Source organism: Micrasema longulum, unplaced genomic scaffold (genome assembly GCF_059751315.1).
Source record: "Micrasema longulum isolate JH-2025_06_02 unplaced genomic scaffold, ASM5975131v1 h1tg000090l, whole genome shotgun sequence".
NCBI classification, from domain to species: domain Eukaryota; kingdom Metazoa; phylum Arthropoda; class Insecta; order Trichoptera; family Brachycentridae; genus Micrasema; species Micrasema longulum.
In genome coordinates this window covers 177,487-193,536 of record NW_028277296.1, presented here as the reverse complement: position 1 = coordinate 193,536, position 16,050 = coordinate 177,487, and the positions used below count along the sequence as shown (strand labels likewise).

The 16,050-nt window shown below is 30.6% G+C and overlaps 1 protein-coding gene across 1 annotated transcript in view; it reads left to right on the top strand.

Moving 5' to 3' along the window:
* Positions 1–8,676: 8,676 nt before the first annotated feature.
* The window catches only part of LOC148284778 (uncharacterized), a gene marked incomplete at its 5' end in the record, with an annotated part of 72,083 nt that continues 64,709 nt past the window's right edge, over positions 8,677–16,050 (top strand). Inside the window, one exon of the mRNA XM_088234912.1 lies at positions 8,677–8,897. Within this exon, the coding sequence (XP_088091038.1) occupies positions 8,677–8,897 (221 nt within the window). The remainder of the gene's footprint in view (positions 8,898–16,050) is intronic.

Sequence of the window (16,050 nt, the reverse complement as noted above, 5' to 3'; positions counted from 1 at the left end):
AAATGTAAGACTAATTACAGATTTCACATTAATTTACTATGAATGCAGGAGGAGAGAGGAAAAAATAATCAAATTCTAAAAAAAGTGAAAATTTAAATATGAAATAAAAAGTACATAAAAGGGAGAAGACATTGTATAGCTCCAACTATACTTTCCTCCCCTCTCTCTCTGCTTTCATGAACATTTTTATTTCTTAGTAAAAATTCACAACCATCAATAAATAATTAGATGCAGATAGTAAATGAACATATGAATAAGTATACATTAAGAGTAGAAATTAAAAGTTAAAATCAAAAGTAAAAGTAAAAATTAAATTAAAAGTTTAAATTAAAAGTATATTTAAAGTACCTACATATCAGGCAAGTACTCATTTGTATCATTTATCCACCTCAACAACTACAATAATAATAAATAGGGGTCCAAACAAATGCTTGTGCGCATTACCTAGTGCGCACGCGTCCCACATTAGTAATGTCCGGTAGTTAGTATATACAGAATGTTTTTTCTTAGACGTATTTAATGCCTTTTAACAATATACGGGTTTTAATTTTTAAAGAATTTTAATAGGGAAATGTAACATTTTTAACACATTTTTAATGTAATAAGAGTCTATAAAAAACTGTCTAGGAAAAAAAAAAATTGCTACTTATTAGCAGCATAAAAAATAAATTATTATAAAAATAAAACTTTGTTATTAGTGTTACACATTTTTATTATTTTACAGGAACATTACTTTCATTCACTATATACATAGATAACTATCCATTCATATGCTAACACCTTAGATAAGTGGGAAAAACCCCCCTTCTCTAAGTTTCACTGATTAATTTGTTTATTATTGGTTTAAATTCTATGACATTGTGAACAATATTCTGTGTTTACTATATTAGTTTTATATCACCAGTCGATGGGGGAAGTGCTCTCCCGAAACTTTTTCTTGTAAAAGAATAAAACAAAAATTGTGTAACACTAGAAACAAAGTTTTATTTTCATAATAATTTATAATGAAGTGTTACGAAGTGAATGCTGATTCAATTAAAAATATTAATCTCATTATTTTTTTAAAAATTTTTAACTCCCGCAAAAACGGTCATTGCATAGGCCCCGCTCCTAATACGTCACGATTCATGTTTATTTTCAACATTGTTCCTGACGGTTCATATTTTTTAAGAGCATCGTCACAAATCTTGAGGTCACAACTATCAATGCCAAACATGTCGCGTTTTTCTAGTGATACATTTTTTTTATAATTTCTTTTTAAAGTGAAATGAAAACATTCTCCGCAATATCCATATTGATTTTGAAAATACAATTAATTATTCAAAATCCATTTCTTTTATTTTTATCGGTATTCGTAGTATGTGATATTTCTCTATTATTTAAAGTATCTTATTGCTCACAGCAGAATAGAATTTACAAAATATAAAAAACATATTGCCTTTTTTGAATTTTATTATTTGTTTTTCATAAAAATTACAAACTTATCTTTAAATTAACGTCCTGCTGAATTGTAAGCATAAAACTCGTCAGCAAGTTCATATAAATTGCTTCTCTCTCTTTTCAAAATCTTTCTTATTCATTCCATCCCCAACATGTTGCTGAAATGTTATTCATCTCCGTGGTAATATATTGATCTAAATAGCTCCCTAGGGGGTTGAATACAGTTATTGTATTCAAAAATTCTAATAATAATTCAAGTAAATAATTAATTGATTTCCATAATTTAAACTTATACTCCCTGTGTGCCGTGTGGTGATTGTATCATCAGAGTCCGTTTGAGGCGGTTTTGATAAAAATCATTTGCTTTGTGAGCACATACTTGTAATATGACCACTCGAATTAGCAAAGGACGGTGTAAAAGTCATTAATCATTAGGGATTCTCCAGTCATTGCCGACGATTCAGTAAAGTAATTACACGTGCCACTTTTATTATGTGTGTAAATCAATTTTTATGAACAGTTAATTTAATTTTTTTATTTTATAAAATTAACGGCGCTTTGTCCCTTGTCCCGTCAGGGAGAAAATATAATATATAAATTATACTCATAAGTAAATAGAGTACAGTTATTTATAAATGAATAATTTTTAAAATAAATAAGTGATATAGCAACATATTACAACAGAGATGAAGAACATTTAAGAGAAGGTAATATACAAGTCCAGGCATCTACAGGGCTTATGACCTGTCAATGGCTGGTTTAAGTGGCCACTTTACACACTGTGTAACATTTACCATTCTGCCCATATTTGAACATCTATATTCCTTCAATTCTTTCATCTGTTGATGTTTGTGAAGTTAAAGAGCTGAAACCTTTATTTATGCGGGTGAGATTCATCAAATTGAATTATTTCACCTACATACCAGGCAACGCCTGAAAATATTATTTTTTCAATTTCTATACTTCTTCATGGACCAGGTAATTTATCAACAATATTTTGAGTTTGTCCAAATTTTTGTAGACAAGGACTGGATTCAACTCCCTTATATTAACATATTACAACAGAGATGAAGAACATTTAAGAGAAGGTAATATAGAAGTCCAGGCATCTACAGGGCTTATGACCTGTCATTGGCTGGTTTAAGTGGCCACTTTACAAACTGTGTAGCATTTCTGCCCATGTTTGAACATCCACATTTCCTCAACTCTTCCATCTGTTGACTTTTGTGAAGTAAAAGAGCTGAAACCTTTATCACGTGAGTGAGATTGACAACAATACCTTTAAAAAATATTGTTTTTATCTTATTTATGTTTTTTTATTTTTTTATTATTGCGCGATTAAAAAAAAACATTTGTTTTAAAATGGCAAAATTGTATGATTTCCTAATTTTGCGTTCGTTTTACCAGACTACAGCCTTAATAAAGCATAAATAAAATAAAGAAGAATTGCACTAAAATTTGTTCTAATGATTTGAAGATAATAGATGAACATTGAAAAGGCCGCTTTTTTAGCCAACAAATAATATCGAGCCCTGTCTACTTATAATTAAAAAATGCCATTTGATAGATATCGTAAAACTTCCGTAAAAAACCTGTTTTTAAGTATCCTACCTATAAAGCTGATGGATGATCTATGATATCTTTAGCAGCAACAATATTATGGTTAAAAGTAACCCGTCAATGCTAGTTAAATAATAATAATTTTAGCTAATAGACAGGTGTTAAATACTACGATACAACATTTTGATTAGTATCTCGATATTTGATCAATATGTATAGACATGCACAGTTATACACTTACCAATAAAGAAGACATTTTACCTGTATATACACTAATTCCTATCTGTTAATAATTACGGACGGTAGCAAGTAGGAACCAGTCCCGGCCAATAAAAATGGGTGTCGCTTTTGCACCTTATGCGTGAGGAAGTTCAGTGGTTTTTAATTATTTTTTTATTTCTTTAACTTACCCAAAAAATAATATATTTATTCTTTTTTTAATAATTTATTTATTCATATTTTTTGTTGAGCACTCAGTGCAAAACATAAACCTAACACAGCACCAATGAAGAAGATCGGTGGTTTTTAAAAATGTATTAAAAAACTGTAAAACTAACCTGATTTAAAAACTATTTTATATAAAGTTTATATTTGAAGCACTAACTTTGTGGTTATTTATTATAATAAAATAAATAAAACAACATTGTTTTTAACCACTAATTTTTATTTTTATTTAACCACTAATTTAGTTACGTAAACCTTGAAGAAGAAGCTTGTTTGCTTTGAAACCGGTCAGTGAAAAATAAAAATTAGTGGTTAAAAACAAAGTTGTTTTATTTTTTTTTCTATTTTAGGTATTAACACATCAATAAAAAAAAAAAATAGTAATAATAATCATAGTTTATTAACAAAAATAACAATAACTTTATCTACTACATAAACACTTAGGTAATAGATTTCTCTGGATCATGTCTAGTCTGCCTAACTAGGTACAACCTGTTTTAAGACAGATATTTTTATGCAATGGTTCAAGGAACCTTTTACAAAAAAATAATTTAAAGAAATAATCACAGCAGTGCACAATAATCATGTAGTGCATAGTATGAAATAATAGAATAATCAAAAGTAAAAAATTAGTGAACATATAATACAAAAAAGTAAAAAAGAAACATAACATTTCTGGATAAAAGATAACAACAACCATGAGAAATTTTTATGTTCTAAATATAAATATAACACAGTAAAGTTGAGAATACCGAGATAATAATAATAATAATAAAAAAAAATACAACATTAGTACTTAAAAAAATTATAAGTTTTTTGAACAATAAAAAAAAACTTAAATTAACTAAATAATACCTTTATTTAGTAAAATCATCATCATCAGTTAGTTGAAAGAAGTTGCCATTTGGCAATAAATCCACCCGTGTGCAATTTAAATTATGTTTAACATGTTAAAATAAAGAAATGAAAAATAAATAATCACGAATTCCAGGAAACAAAGGTAATTTCAAAAATATAATTTAAAATATATCCATTACTTTTTTTAAATTCATGAACAGAATTTTTATTGAAAATATCGCATATTTGTTCTTATTTATTTCCATACCGTATTATCAGCGCAATGATTTTTTAAAGTTTTGTGTTTCTGAAATAACTCCACGCCTGACATCAGAGGTTCTATCCGCCCATTCTAGATTCATTCTGCCCATTAGTCCATTGACGGCAAGCAAACCGGAAATCTTCCATAACTCTTTTATCATTGGTTGATTCATATGAACCAGTGACGTCGTTCAAAGAAGTACAATAAAGCCGTACAATTTAATGCTCCAATTTGGACCGCGCGATAGAAAACATGTACCAAAACCACTTTCCCGTGGGGGGCTAAAGTTACTTATTGTGTACCCAACACAATAAATAATACAATTTTTGAACAGGACAACAAAATTAACGAGAATGTGAATAACACGTAACTTGATTTGTGTTGGTATCTCCATATATGCATCGTATTATCATTGCCATGATTTAAAAAAAAAGAAATTACTCCGCCCGTGACGTCACGAGTTATGCTGCCATTTAAAAGCAGAACCCCACAGCTATCAAAATATACGGAACGTTGAAAAAAATGGCAATCGGGAAATCGGAAATCTATCACAACAGAAAACAACGCTATAATTGATGAACACTAACTTGTGACGTCTTAAAAAGTTCATTTTTATTCAAACCATTTTTTTCATACATTTTCGTAAAACTTCGCCCTACAATTAATAATCCGGAAGAAATACCAGGTACTATGGCCCATGTTTTAACATATCAAAAACACAAGAAAACAAAACAAATGCTACCTTCTTTCCTGTAACAATAGGAGAAATAAAAAAATCATAGATAATTTGAAAAAAACATTCCTAATATTAAAACTAATCACCAGAAAGTTATGTTACGTCTAATCTGGTCAGTGTGGTCATCATAATATTTTTTTAACTCTCCACTGCTGGATAAGGAGCTCTTTTAATATTTTACATTATTTTCTGTCGTTTGCTTTTCTCGACCGATTTCTTCCTGCAAGTGGGATCACATCATGTATCCATCTTTTTTGAGATCGCCCTGCTGGATTTTTGCTTTTCCATGGTCTTCATTTAAGAATTTTGGGTTTACATTTCTCGTTTCCCTGTTTCGCAACATGACCCGCCCATAAAAAAAAAAATTAAAGGAAAAACCCGCTAAGCCTCTATTCTAGAGCGCCAGTTTTACAGTTGGCTGTTTAGCCAACTGCGCTACGGCGCCGGTCATTGCCATTTCAATTCAGCAATACTGTCTGCTTTTTATTATACATTTTAAATTTGTCTACAATGTAATTTTATTTTTATTTTAAAGTTGTCAAGTATATCATTGCAGTATAAAAGTTCATTTTGTAGTATTTGTTTCTACCCTGCATTTGTCCTTATTGGAACCGACAGGAAGACTCACGGTCTTTAAAACAGTTTTCGGCTATGTGGAGGGAGTGCTTGCACTGCAGGCTTGAACCAATGGACACCCAAGAATAATTGAAGCATTCGCAAACGTGTGTATGTTGACGATGTTGCGTACGCTTGCTAAGCTTTTCGTCAAGCGGAATTCAAACATTTTTAAATTTATTTCAAGAGAGGGAAAACAACAGGAGGGAGTTCAACAGAGGTTCAGCCAGATGAATCTCACCCACGTGATAAAGGTTTCAGCTCTTTTACTTCACAAAAGTCAACAGATGGAAGAGTTGAGGGATTACACGGTGTGTAAAGTGGCCACTTAAACTAGCACATGACTCTCTGTTGAAATAAATTTAAACACGAACAACACCCTAAGGATGAAATCCAGCCAGTCTGCAAGCATTTGGACATACTCAAACATTGTTAGAATTCAAACATTTTAAATTTTCCAATCCGTCACTGGGAAAACAATGTTTAATCAATTTTACTATAATGCCACCTACCGCTAAAATTTAGTACCGTATTTATTGCCAGTAAAATTAGATAATTAAGCGTCGAAACGAAATTTAAATGTCATTCTTATTACCTATCTGAAGTTGTAGAGTTTTAGCTGAAAAGTCGTTAAACAAAAACATAATTAATTATGCGTCAGTTTTTTACCCAAATAACTTTTGTTTCGTTAGTGAATAAGGTACTCATAATTAGCAAAATACCTTCAACCGTCGAAGCGGAAAGATTCGTGGGTATTTTTTGTAAATTTGCTACATATACGAAAAAGAAGGGGTGTTTTGTCAGTAATATCATTTAAATTAAAAGATAAAATGCTTTTTTTAAAAATGAGGTTTAGAAATTTACTATGATTTAAAAAAAAAAAAATATAACATTTCTTGACTTAAATATTTCCAAAAATGTTTTGAAAGTAGATATCAATTATTAGTTTTTTATTTTATTTTTTATAATCAAACTTCTAACCAATCTCTTTCCTGTACACTTTTCAATATAATTACAAGTTTTGAATTATTTCTGTTTTTACACACACATGAATACAAACGTCACACACATACAATTACGTAAACTCTTTCTCTCATATATATTGTGTATTATTAGATTTACAGTGGATTTCATTGGCTATAGTAATGTTAATGTATTAATACATGTTGTTTTATGTAATAGCCGTAAAAATCCCAAATAAAAAAAATAAAAAATAAAAAAATTGTTTTGTAAGCCTGCCAGAAACATTGATATCTTTCGAGTCTCATTAAGGGTTTTTCAATAGGGTATGTTCACAAATCTGTATAAACGTTGAAAATATATTGAATCACAAACACAATGCTATAATAAGGTAACTTTAAATTCAGTATTTTTGTGTTACCAATAAAAATACAAGGTTTTAACTTTTTCCGTGAATGCTGCAAATAGATAAGTCTTAATGCATTCAACTCATCATAATACGACTTGTCTATTCGTAGTATTCTTGTAGGAGCATACAATGAGGTGTTTTTTTGTGGTTTATTAAAATATACTTATTTTGAAGTTACCTAGTATCATTGAGCCTATGATTTAATATATTTTCAACTTTTATCATTTAAATATACAGATTTTATGTATATGCGTTTTTAATTAACGTAGATCTGAGGATAAAACAAGGTCGCAATAAAATATAGATGCGATTTGCGGGAAGGATAAATTACAGTGGTCCGACCACTCACTCAAAGTTGGCACAAAGTAGCTTTACCTTCCTGGCTCCTTAACTCTTCAATCATCTTCTGGCAGTCATAAAGAACTCCACAAGTGCAGACGCGTTCAGGAGAAATGTTTGCAGTTGACTGCTGCGCATCGATGGAGACGAGGTTGTAAATTTTTCAAGGTTCAGGATAGATTAAATTACATTGGTTAAGAAACCAATGTAATTTAAGAATAAATAAATAAACAGGGGTATTTCTTATAAACTGTTTATAATAATACGTATGTACGAGCCCTATAGGCGTAAATACATAAATATATTATACTATTAGGGATGAAAATATAACTAAATGTGAGATCAGCGTGAACGGGGATATTCTGAATCAGGTAGAAGAATTTGTGTACCTGGGAAGTATGTTTACTAGGGACGGAAAGGCCGATAAAGATATTGAAAGGAGGGTGAGTGCCGGGAACAGGGTGAACGGTGCACTAAAATCTACTTTGGCAAACAAATGTTTATTTATATACAGTTCACAACGGAGTTCTAGTTCCAACTCTAATGTATGGGAGCGAAGTATGGAATTGGAAAAATAATGATGAAAGTAGGTTGAATGCTGTCGAAATGCGATCCCTCAGGCGAATGTGTGGTAAAACGATGTATGATAGGTGCACAAATGTCGAGATCCGTGAAGTGTGTAAGGCTGAGACATGCATTATTGACAGAATCAAGAAAGGGGTGCTGCGTTGGTTTGGACATGTAGAGCGAATGGACAGCGAAAGAACGGCTAAAAGGATCTACGATGCAAATGTTGATGGATGCAGAAAACGAGGAAGACCGAGAAAGACATGGCACGATCAAGTCCATCAAATACTTGAAGATGGACATGTCAAAAGTAGGAATAATCGGCGTGCGGGCATAAGATGATGTATGAATGTAGAGGAAGCGAGGTCTGTATGCTAAGATAGAGTGTTATGGCGTTCTTTCCTCTCTGCCTACCCCTACGGGGAAACGGCGTGATGGTTTGTTGTTGTTGTTGTTGTTGTTAGAATTTTTTTCAAATTTTTTTCATTGTAAAAAATATGATTACAGGTCAAGCCGGGGTGAACCAGCTTGGTGGGGTATTCGTGAATGGTCGACCACTTCCCGACTGCGTTAGGAGACGAATAGTGGAATTGGCTGTGATGGGTGTACGGCCTTGTGACATCTCCCGACAGCTACTGGTGTCCCATGGCTGCGTCTCCAAGATCCTCACGAGGTTCTACGAGACTGGTTCCATCAGGCCAGGGTCTATCGGAGGAAGTAAAACAAAGGTTAGTGGACCTTTTGTTTGAAGTAATTTGGTATTTTTAAAATATTGTTTGTGGAAAATGGTAACTCGTGAGCTTTGCCTCTAAAATCCTCAAGATATTTTATAAAACCGGTCTTAGCAGGTTAAGTCCATCGGGGAAAACAACGTGAAAATCAGTGGACTAATAAAATGAAGAATTGGCAAGAAGGGATGTATTTTTTATACCTTTATTTGTCAGTATTTTTTTATATTTTTTAATTTTATTTGGGAAACCAATAGTTCTACATACATATTTATAGTAAACAAACAGATGTAGTGTATAAACTCAGAACTAATAACAGATTTCCACAAAGTAAACAAAGTTAGTAAAGAAAATATATTACGCATTAAATAAATACATATAAGTTTATTAATATAAAAATGTTATTTTCACGTACTCGTAAATATTTTTCAATAATCAAGGATTTTTTTTAAAGAACAGTAAGTAATTGTAAATTGGGCGGAATTAGGACAAGGTGGCTTGAAGAGGGGATAAGGAGGGGAAGGAAGATGTACATATTTATTATTATAATGTCTACTAAGTTACATAATGCATTTTAAGTGTAAATTTTAAATCTGACAGAGTGATGTTTGTGTAGTCTGTCTTTAAATTTTGTATTGTACACTGAAAAAGTCCCACGAAAAAAAGCATTTTTAACATACGATGTTTTACATACATTTTTAACATACAGAGAAACATCTTACAATTAGTGAAATATGCCTTAAATTAGTTATGTAACAAAATTAACAAAGTTAACATACTAATAAAATAAAAACGTAATTAATCTATATTATCATTAACATAATAAGCAATATAAACTAAAATAATCATAAAAAACATAACCAATTTATATAGACCAAATTTCATAAACAGTACAATTTTTTTTACCTATTTGGCTTGATCCACTCACCGATCCGTGCGCAACCCACCTCCACTATTCATTTCTTAATATCAACTTTATATTGTGAATACTTACTTATTGTCCTTATAGATAATGGAAGTAGATTGTACACTTTAACCGAGTAGTAGACCAATCCTCTTTGACCGAAGGTTGTATTAATTTTTAATTGTTTTTGCAGCATCGGGGTGGAGTTCCTAGTAACTCGTGTATTTGTGAAAGAAGTTATGGAAGGCAGAGAATAATGTTTGTGTGCGTACAGTAACAGAGCTTTTACATAGAATTGTTTTACAAATGTTACATTAAGATTTACAAATATACCGAGGGAGCTATTTCTGATTGGGACCCTTAAGATAACTTTTATTAAAGCTTTTTGTGCAATTGTTATTTGTTTGATCAATTTGTCATTTGCACATCCCTATCCAAGTTTAGTTGTTTTTCTTTATTTATAAAAAAGAACTACAAACTAATGTGTGATTAATGTATTAAGATTTATTTATGTATAAGCTTTGGAAATTATTGAAATTAAAATACCTTTTCCACAGGTATTAGTTTCTTAATAAGGTGTTTAATTAAACCGGGTATTAATTATTGCAATTTACGTGCAAAGGTTAATCTCGTTTCTCCTTTAAAACAGCTATGATATTAATATATTGCCATTTTATCGCCAAATCGTAGCACACTAAAGCATGCATTATTAATGATTATATTTAAATGGAAATATCTGCAGTAGTTAACGTTCTTATTGTAATTTTAAAACATATTACCTATTTTTGGAGAAATGGTTTATCAATATGAAGAAGCCGGATACAATTTTATTTATTATGTATGCAGAAAATTGGTAAAATTCTATATTAAATTTGGTAATGTATCCGAAATAAAACAAGTTTATTAGATTATAACTCTACGTTATTTTTAATAATATACAAAGGGTATATTGTGACACGTTTTGTCTTGTCAGGATATTTTCAAGCAAACTAACTTAAATATTTACAAAGTTTCCTTATGTACTAAAAATAATTGCTGTTTTATGTTTGTAGATTTCCATATAAGCCAAAATAAGTAGAGTAATTAAAAATCAATTGGGATATACTAAGTATATTTTAGTTATATTGGGGAAAACCTTCTATTATTTAAAAATGTTTGTAAGGGTATGACTTTAAAATTAACATAATAATTATGGAAATATTGATTTCATTTATACAGGTTTATTTAGAAAAATTTTGTTGAAACTCTACATTGGTGTTTTACACAGGCTACATTACATAACTAAGATTTATGTTTAATATCAACTAAGGTAAAAATACATTCAGATTTTATAAAATTATTACATTTTAATCGTCTCATTGACGAATCGCAGAAAGTGTGAGACTTAATTAATTTCTATATTCTTAAAACAGGCATTAATTTGCCCATAAAGGAAAAGATTGCAATATAAGTCATATTAATCTTTCTGGCTTACCAAACCCTTCGCAAACTAGGCCTATTCGTAGAAGATGCAAATTTTGAAAAAAATTTTTTTATAAAAAAAAAAATTGTATATACGGTGTTTCAAGGTCAGACCGCGAAACTTCAGAGTAACATTCATAGTTAACTTTTTTTTAAATCCACAAAATTAAATCAGTAACCGTTTTCCGTCTTTGTTGAAATACTGTATACTATGTTCTCTTGTTTACGAGTGTATTGGCTATATCTTTAGATTGCGGCGTAACGTTTATCATAAAACAATATTTAAAAAGTCTATAACTTCCCGCCTACTCTCGTACCATAAACAGCGAGAAGAAACCGTAAATGCAACCACTTGGAGTATTTTCTTGTTTATGGTGTTTAATGTCTTCTATGTAAAGCTAAATATTCCGAGAATTATTATAATTATTTATGGCTCGTGCTGTGTAAAGAGGTCAGCGTGGTCTTCCTTATTGACGTTGACTTTATGTAAAATTAGCTTCGGATTCAATTTCATGGGGATATGAAAATAATAATTTTTACGCGCTATTTTCGTGATTTTTATTTTCGTTTCGGCTTCGTGGTGTAATGATCAGCGGATGTGTCTACCATGCAAGAGGTCTCGGGTTCGATTCCCGACGTGGTTGATATTTATTTTTTTTGCACCACAACAGGCCAGGAGGCCATCACAGAATACCCAGGCTTGAGAAAAATCACATTTAATTTTTGTGTCCTCACCGGGAATCGAACCCGGAACCTTCCGTGTGTGAGTCCAGCGTCTTGACCACTGCGCCACGAAGGCCGCCTGAAAATGAAATATTATTTAAAAGGGTGTTTTTACCACTAGAATATTTTATATTCCCTGGGCTGGTACCAGAAGAGACTGATCACCTTACCTTCATGTAACAAAAATGATCGAGATACGCTGTGATTGGTGTACCAATTCAGTGCCCTATGCATCACGCAAGTGCGGAAAGGGAATGATGATGATTTTCGAGAAAACCGACATTGCGTCTCAACTGCTGCTGAAAACGTATATGCTATCAACATATTACAATAGACATAAAGAACATTTAAGAGAAGTCAATATAGAAGTCTAGGCATCTACAGGGCTTATGACCTGTCAATGGCTGGTTTAAGTGGCCACTTTACACACTTTGTAACATTCACCATTCTGCCCATATTTGAACATCTATATTCCTTTAATTCTTTTATCTGTTGATGTTTGTGAAGTTAAAGAGCTGAAACCTTTATTTATGCGGGTGAGATTCACCTTATTGAATAATTTCACCTACATACAAGGCAACGCCTGAAAATGTTATTTTTTCAATTTTTATACTTCTTCATGGACCAGGTGTCTACAAAAAGTCCTTGCCCACAAAAAGTCCTTGTACACAAAGTCCAGTCCTTGTCTACAAAAATTTGGACAAACTCAAAATATTGTTGTACATGCTATTGTTATTATGGATAACTTATGTAGCACAATGTTAGTAATATAGTATCTTAATGGTGCTTCAAAAAATATCTGAATATTTATTTTTTTATTTTTTTTATTAATCCACACATTAAAAAAATTGTACATGTTTTTTTTAATGTTAAACCTTACCTCTCCAAAAAAGAGACTAACTCTTGTGCTTGGAGTGGCTGTTATAGTCATTTATTTATTAGAATTTATGTAATTTTGAAAATACGATTTTAATTTTTAATTTAGGAGCTTGAATAGCACTGTACCCCAACCTCTAAGAATAAAAATAAATCCCCACGTGAAACGACATGATATTTTTCGTTTAATAGAAGTTAGAAAAAAAATTTGCACATTTGTATTAAATTATTTCTGTAATTGGTGTTTATTTATTTATTTATTTTCAGTTCACAAACAGTAAAAGATATCACAATATCACCAATAGTCACAAAAGAAAAAATTAAAATTGTGTAAAGACCAAAATTTAGTTTTCATTAAATGTTATTGAAGCAGTTTATTAAAATTTAAATAAGATTAATTTTAATAAAATTTTATTAAAAATAGATGCAATTTATACAATCAAACAGAATTTCACTAGAATCTTAAAAAAGCCTCGTAGTAATAATAAGTATTTTTGAATGTATTTCAATAATTATAGTAATAATAGTCACAATAAAATATAATATAAATATTTATAAGAATATGAATTTAAGTAAACTAAAAAAATATAAGGGATTAAAATTGAAATTAAATTATTGTACTAATTAGTTGGACGATATTAAATACATCGTATATACACATGTAAATAATAATAATATAAGCATTTAAATCAAATTAACAAATGGAAATATGAATATTTGATTCGTGTTCCCGTTATAAGTTTTAACTGTCAAATCAAAATGACATAAACAGACTAAAAAGACAGCAATATAAAATATTAAAGTTAGTAAATGATCTCCTTTATCTGACAGCATTTAAAGAACTCTTTAAACAAACCAAACAAATAAATGTAACTGATGTCTTTCAACTATAATCCTTAGAACTTTTTTTATAAATTAGCCACTGATGTAATTGTAGACAAAAAAAAAACTGGAAAAAAATGTAGAAAACATGAACACAATACGAGAATATCAGAACAATGTGATAATTATAATATAATCTAAATATAAATAAATAAAATAAACTTTCTAAACTAAGATAACTAAGACAACTTTCTAAACCGAGATGAGGACAGACAAAACTAATAAACTAGGGGCTGAAATTATAAAATTACCAAGGCTTGTATTCTGATTGTATTCGCGAGAAGAGATCACTTGGTTAGCGTGTATTTAGTACGTAAATACGCGTTAAAAATACGTTTTCTACGCGCGCTTTTGTGTTCATAATATCGCCCCAGACAAAACTAAACAAAAAACTCAGACAACCTTTGCAAAATATGCTGAGAAAATTATCATTAACAGAAGAATATAAATTTTAGAAAATAAAAAAATATTTTGTTAAATGTATGTAATCCGTAAAGGTAAAACTTTTTTTTTTAATGCATATTTTATAAACTTGTTAATATTATCACTTTGTTTTGTGGTCTTCTTTTCAACCCCTAAGCGTGATGGAAAGAAATTAATAATCCTATAAAATGATATTACTTGTACTAATAAATACGAGTAGATTAAACAAGAGAAGGACGTCTAACAAGTCTATTATTTCACGTGTTCGCAGATAGGATAAGATCGATTGACAAACAAATGCTCTGTTGCATATAAAAATTCCCAATTAAACCATAATTAAAGATCGCTCGCTCTGATAAAATTAATTGAAAAATATTGTCACGATAGAAAAGAATTACTTTGTATGGGCGATATTTTACCGTTTATGTTTATATTCTTTGGACGTACAAGGGTAACATTATTGTATCTAATAATATTATCATGTAACTCTTGTGTGGCTGTGATGTCACATTAGTCTACATACTATACAATACTTAATATATCTATCTTATTTTTTTATATTGTGAAGTTGCACTTTTTGTAACCTTCAAATGTACATTTTCACACCGGATTTGGAAAGTAAAATTTATATAACTGTTCGGGATTAAAGTCCATGGTGTAATGGTCGGCACATTTATCGACGGCATACATTTGCCAATTTGGTTGACAACTATTATTCCTAACAACAAAATCAAGAAAATTATATTCAACACTACGTTTTACGTAAGTTTTATGTTTTTTTTCTTATACACGTCTTTATTCTAAATGAAAGGCCAAATTCATTATTTTCTCTAGTTGTGCACCTGTTCATTTGACTTTTTATTTTATTTATTTATACTTTTACAATGTTTTTATCATTTTTTTATACATAACAATGTTTGCAACCCTCACAAAGGTGTCCCGTGCCGAGAAAAACATTTTACAATAAGTGAAACATGCCTTAAATTAGTTATTTAACGTAGCCAATATAATAAGAAAATAAAAATGTAACTAATCTAATTAACCTAATTATCATTTTAAACATAATAAGCAATATATTAAACTAAAATAATCATAAAAAAGTGAGTACTTACTAGTTGTCCTTATGGACAATGGAAGTAGATTGTACACTTTAACCGAGTAGTAGGCCAATCCTCTTTGACCAAAGGATGTATTAAATTTTAATTGTTTTTGCAGCATCAGGGTGGAATATTTTGTAACTATTGTATTTGTGAAATGAGTAATTGAAGGTAAAGAATAATGTTTGTGTGCGTACAGTAACAGAGCTTTTACAAGCTTTTACAGACTTGTTACTTCTTATTCTTATTCTTAGTGGTGAGGTTCAGTGCTGTGCAAGCTCCTGACGTCACTGCGACTTGTGAAGATCTATTCTGACTGGTCCCCATGAATATTTCTCGCCCTTCAAGTCCAGGTCTATAAACAGCCTGGCTACTGTGTGGCGAGAGTTCTGATTTTGCTAAATCTCCTCTTCCAAGCCTAGATCAGTAATGTAGGGGGCGAGCTCATTAACATCCTCAGGTTTAACCAGTGGTCCCCCGAAGATAAGGCTTCTTTTATGATGTAAAGCATCATATTCACATTTAATATGGATAGGTGTTTCCTTATCTGCACTGCAGAACCTATATCTAGAAGTTTAGAAAGGTTCATTCTAGAAAAGTGTTTGTTCAATCTGCAGTACCCTGTAAAACGTAAGGGCTCTAGTGATAACCATAACTTGATTTTGGCTAAGCTTCATTAGGTGAAAAGAAAAATTTTTCGAGTCAAATATTTGAACATTAGAATATTCCGTCTTTTGCTTGAGGTAACACGAAGTTACATCACCACGCGCAATGGTATTATTTACCA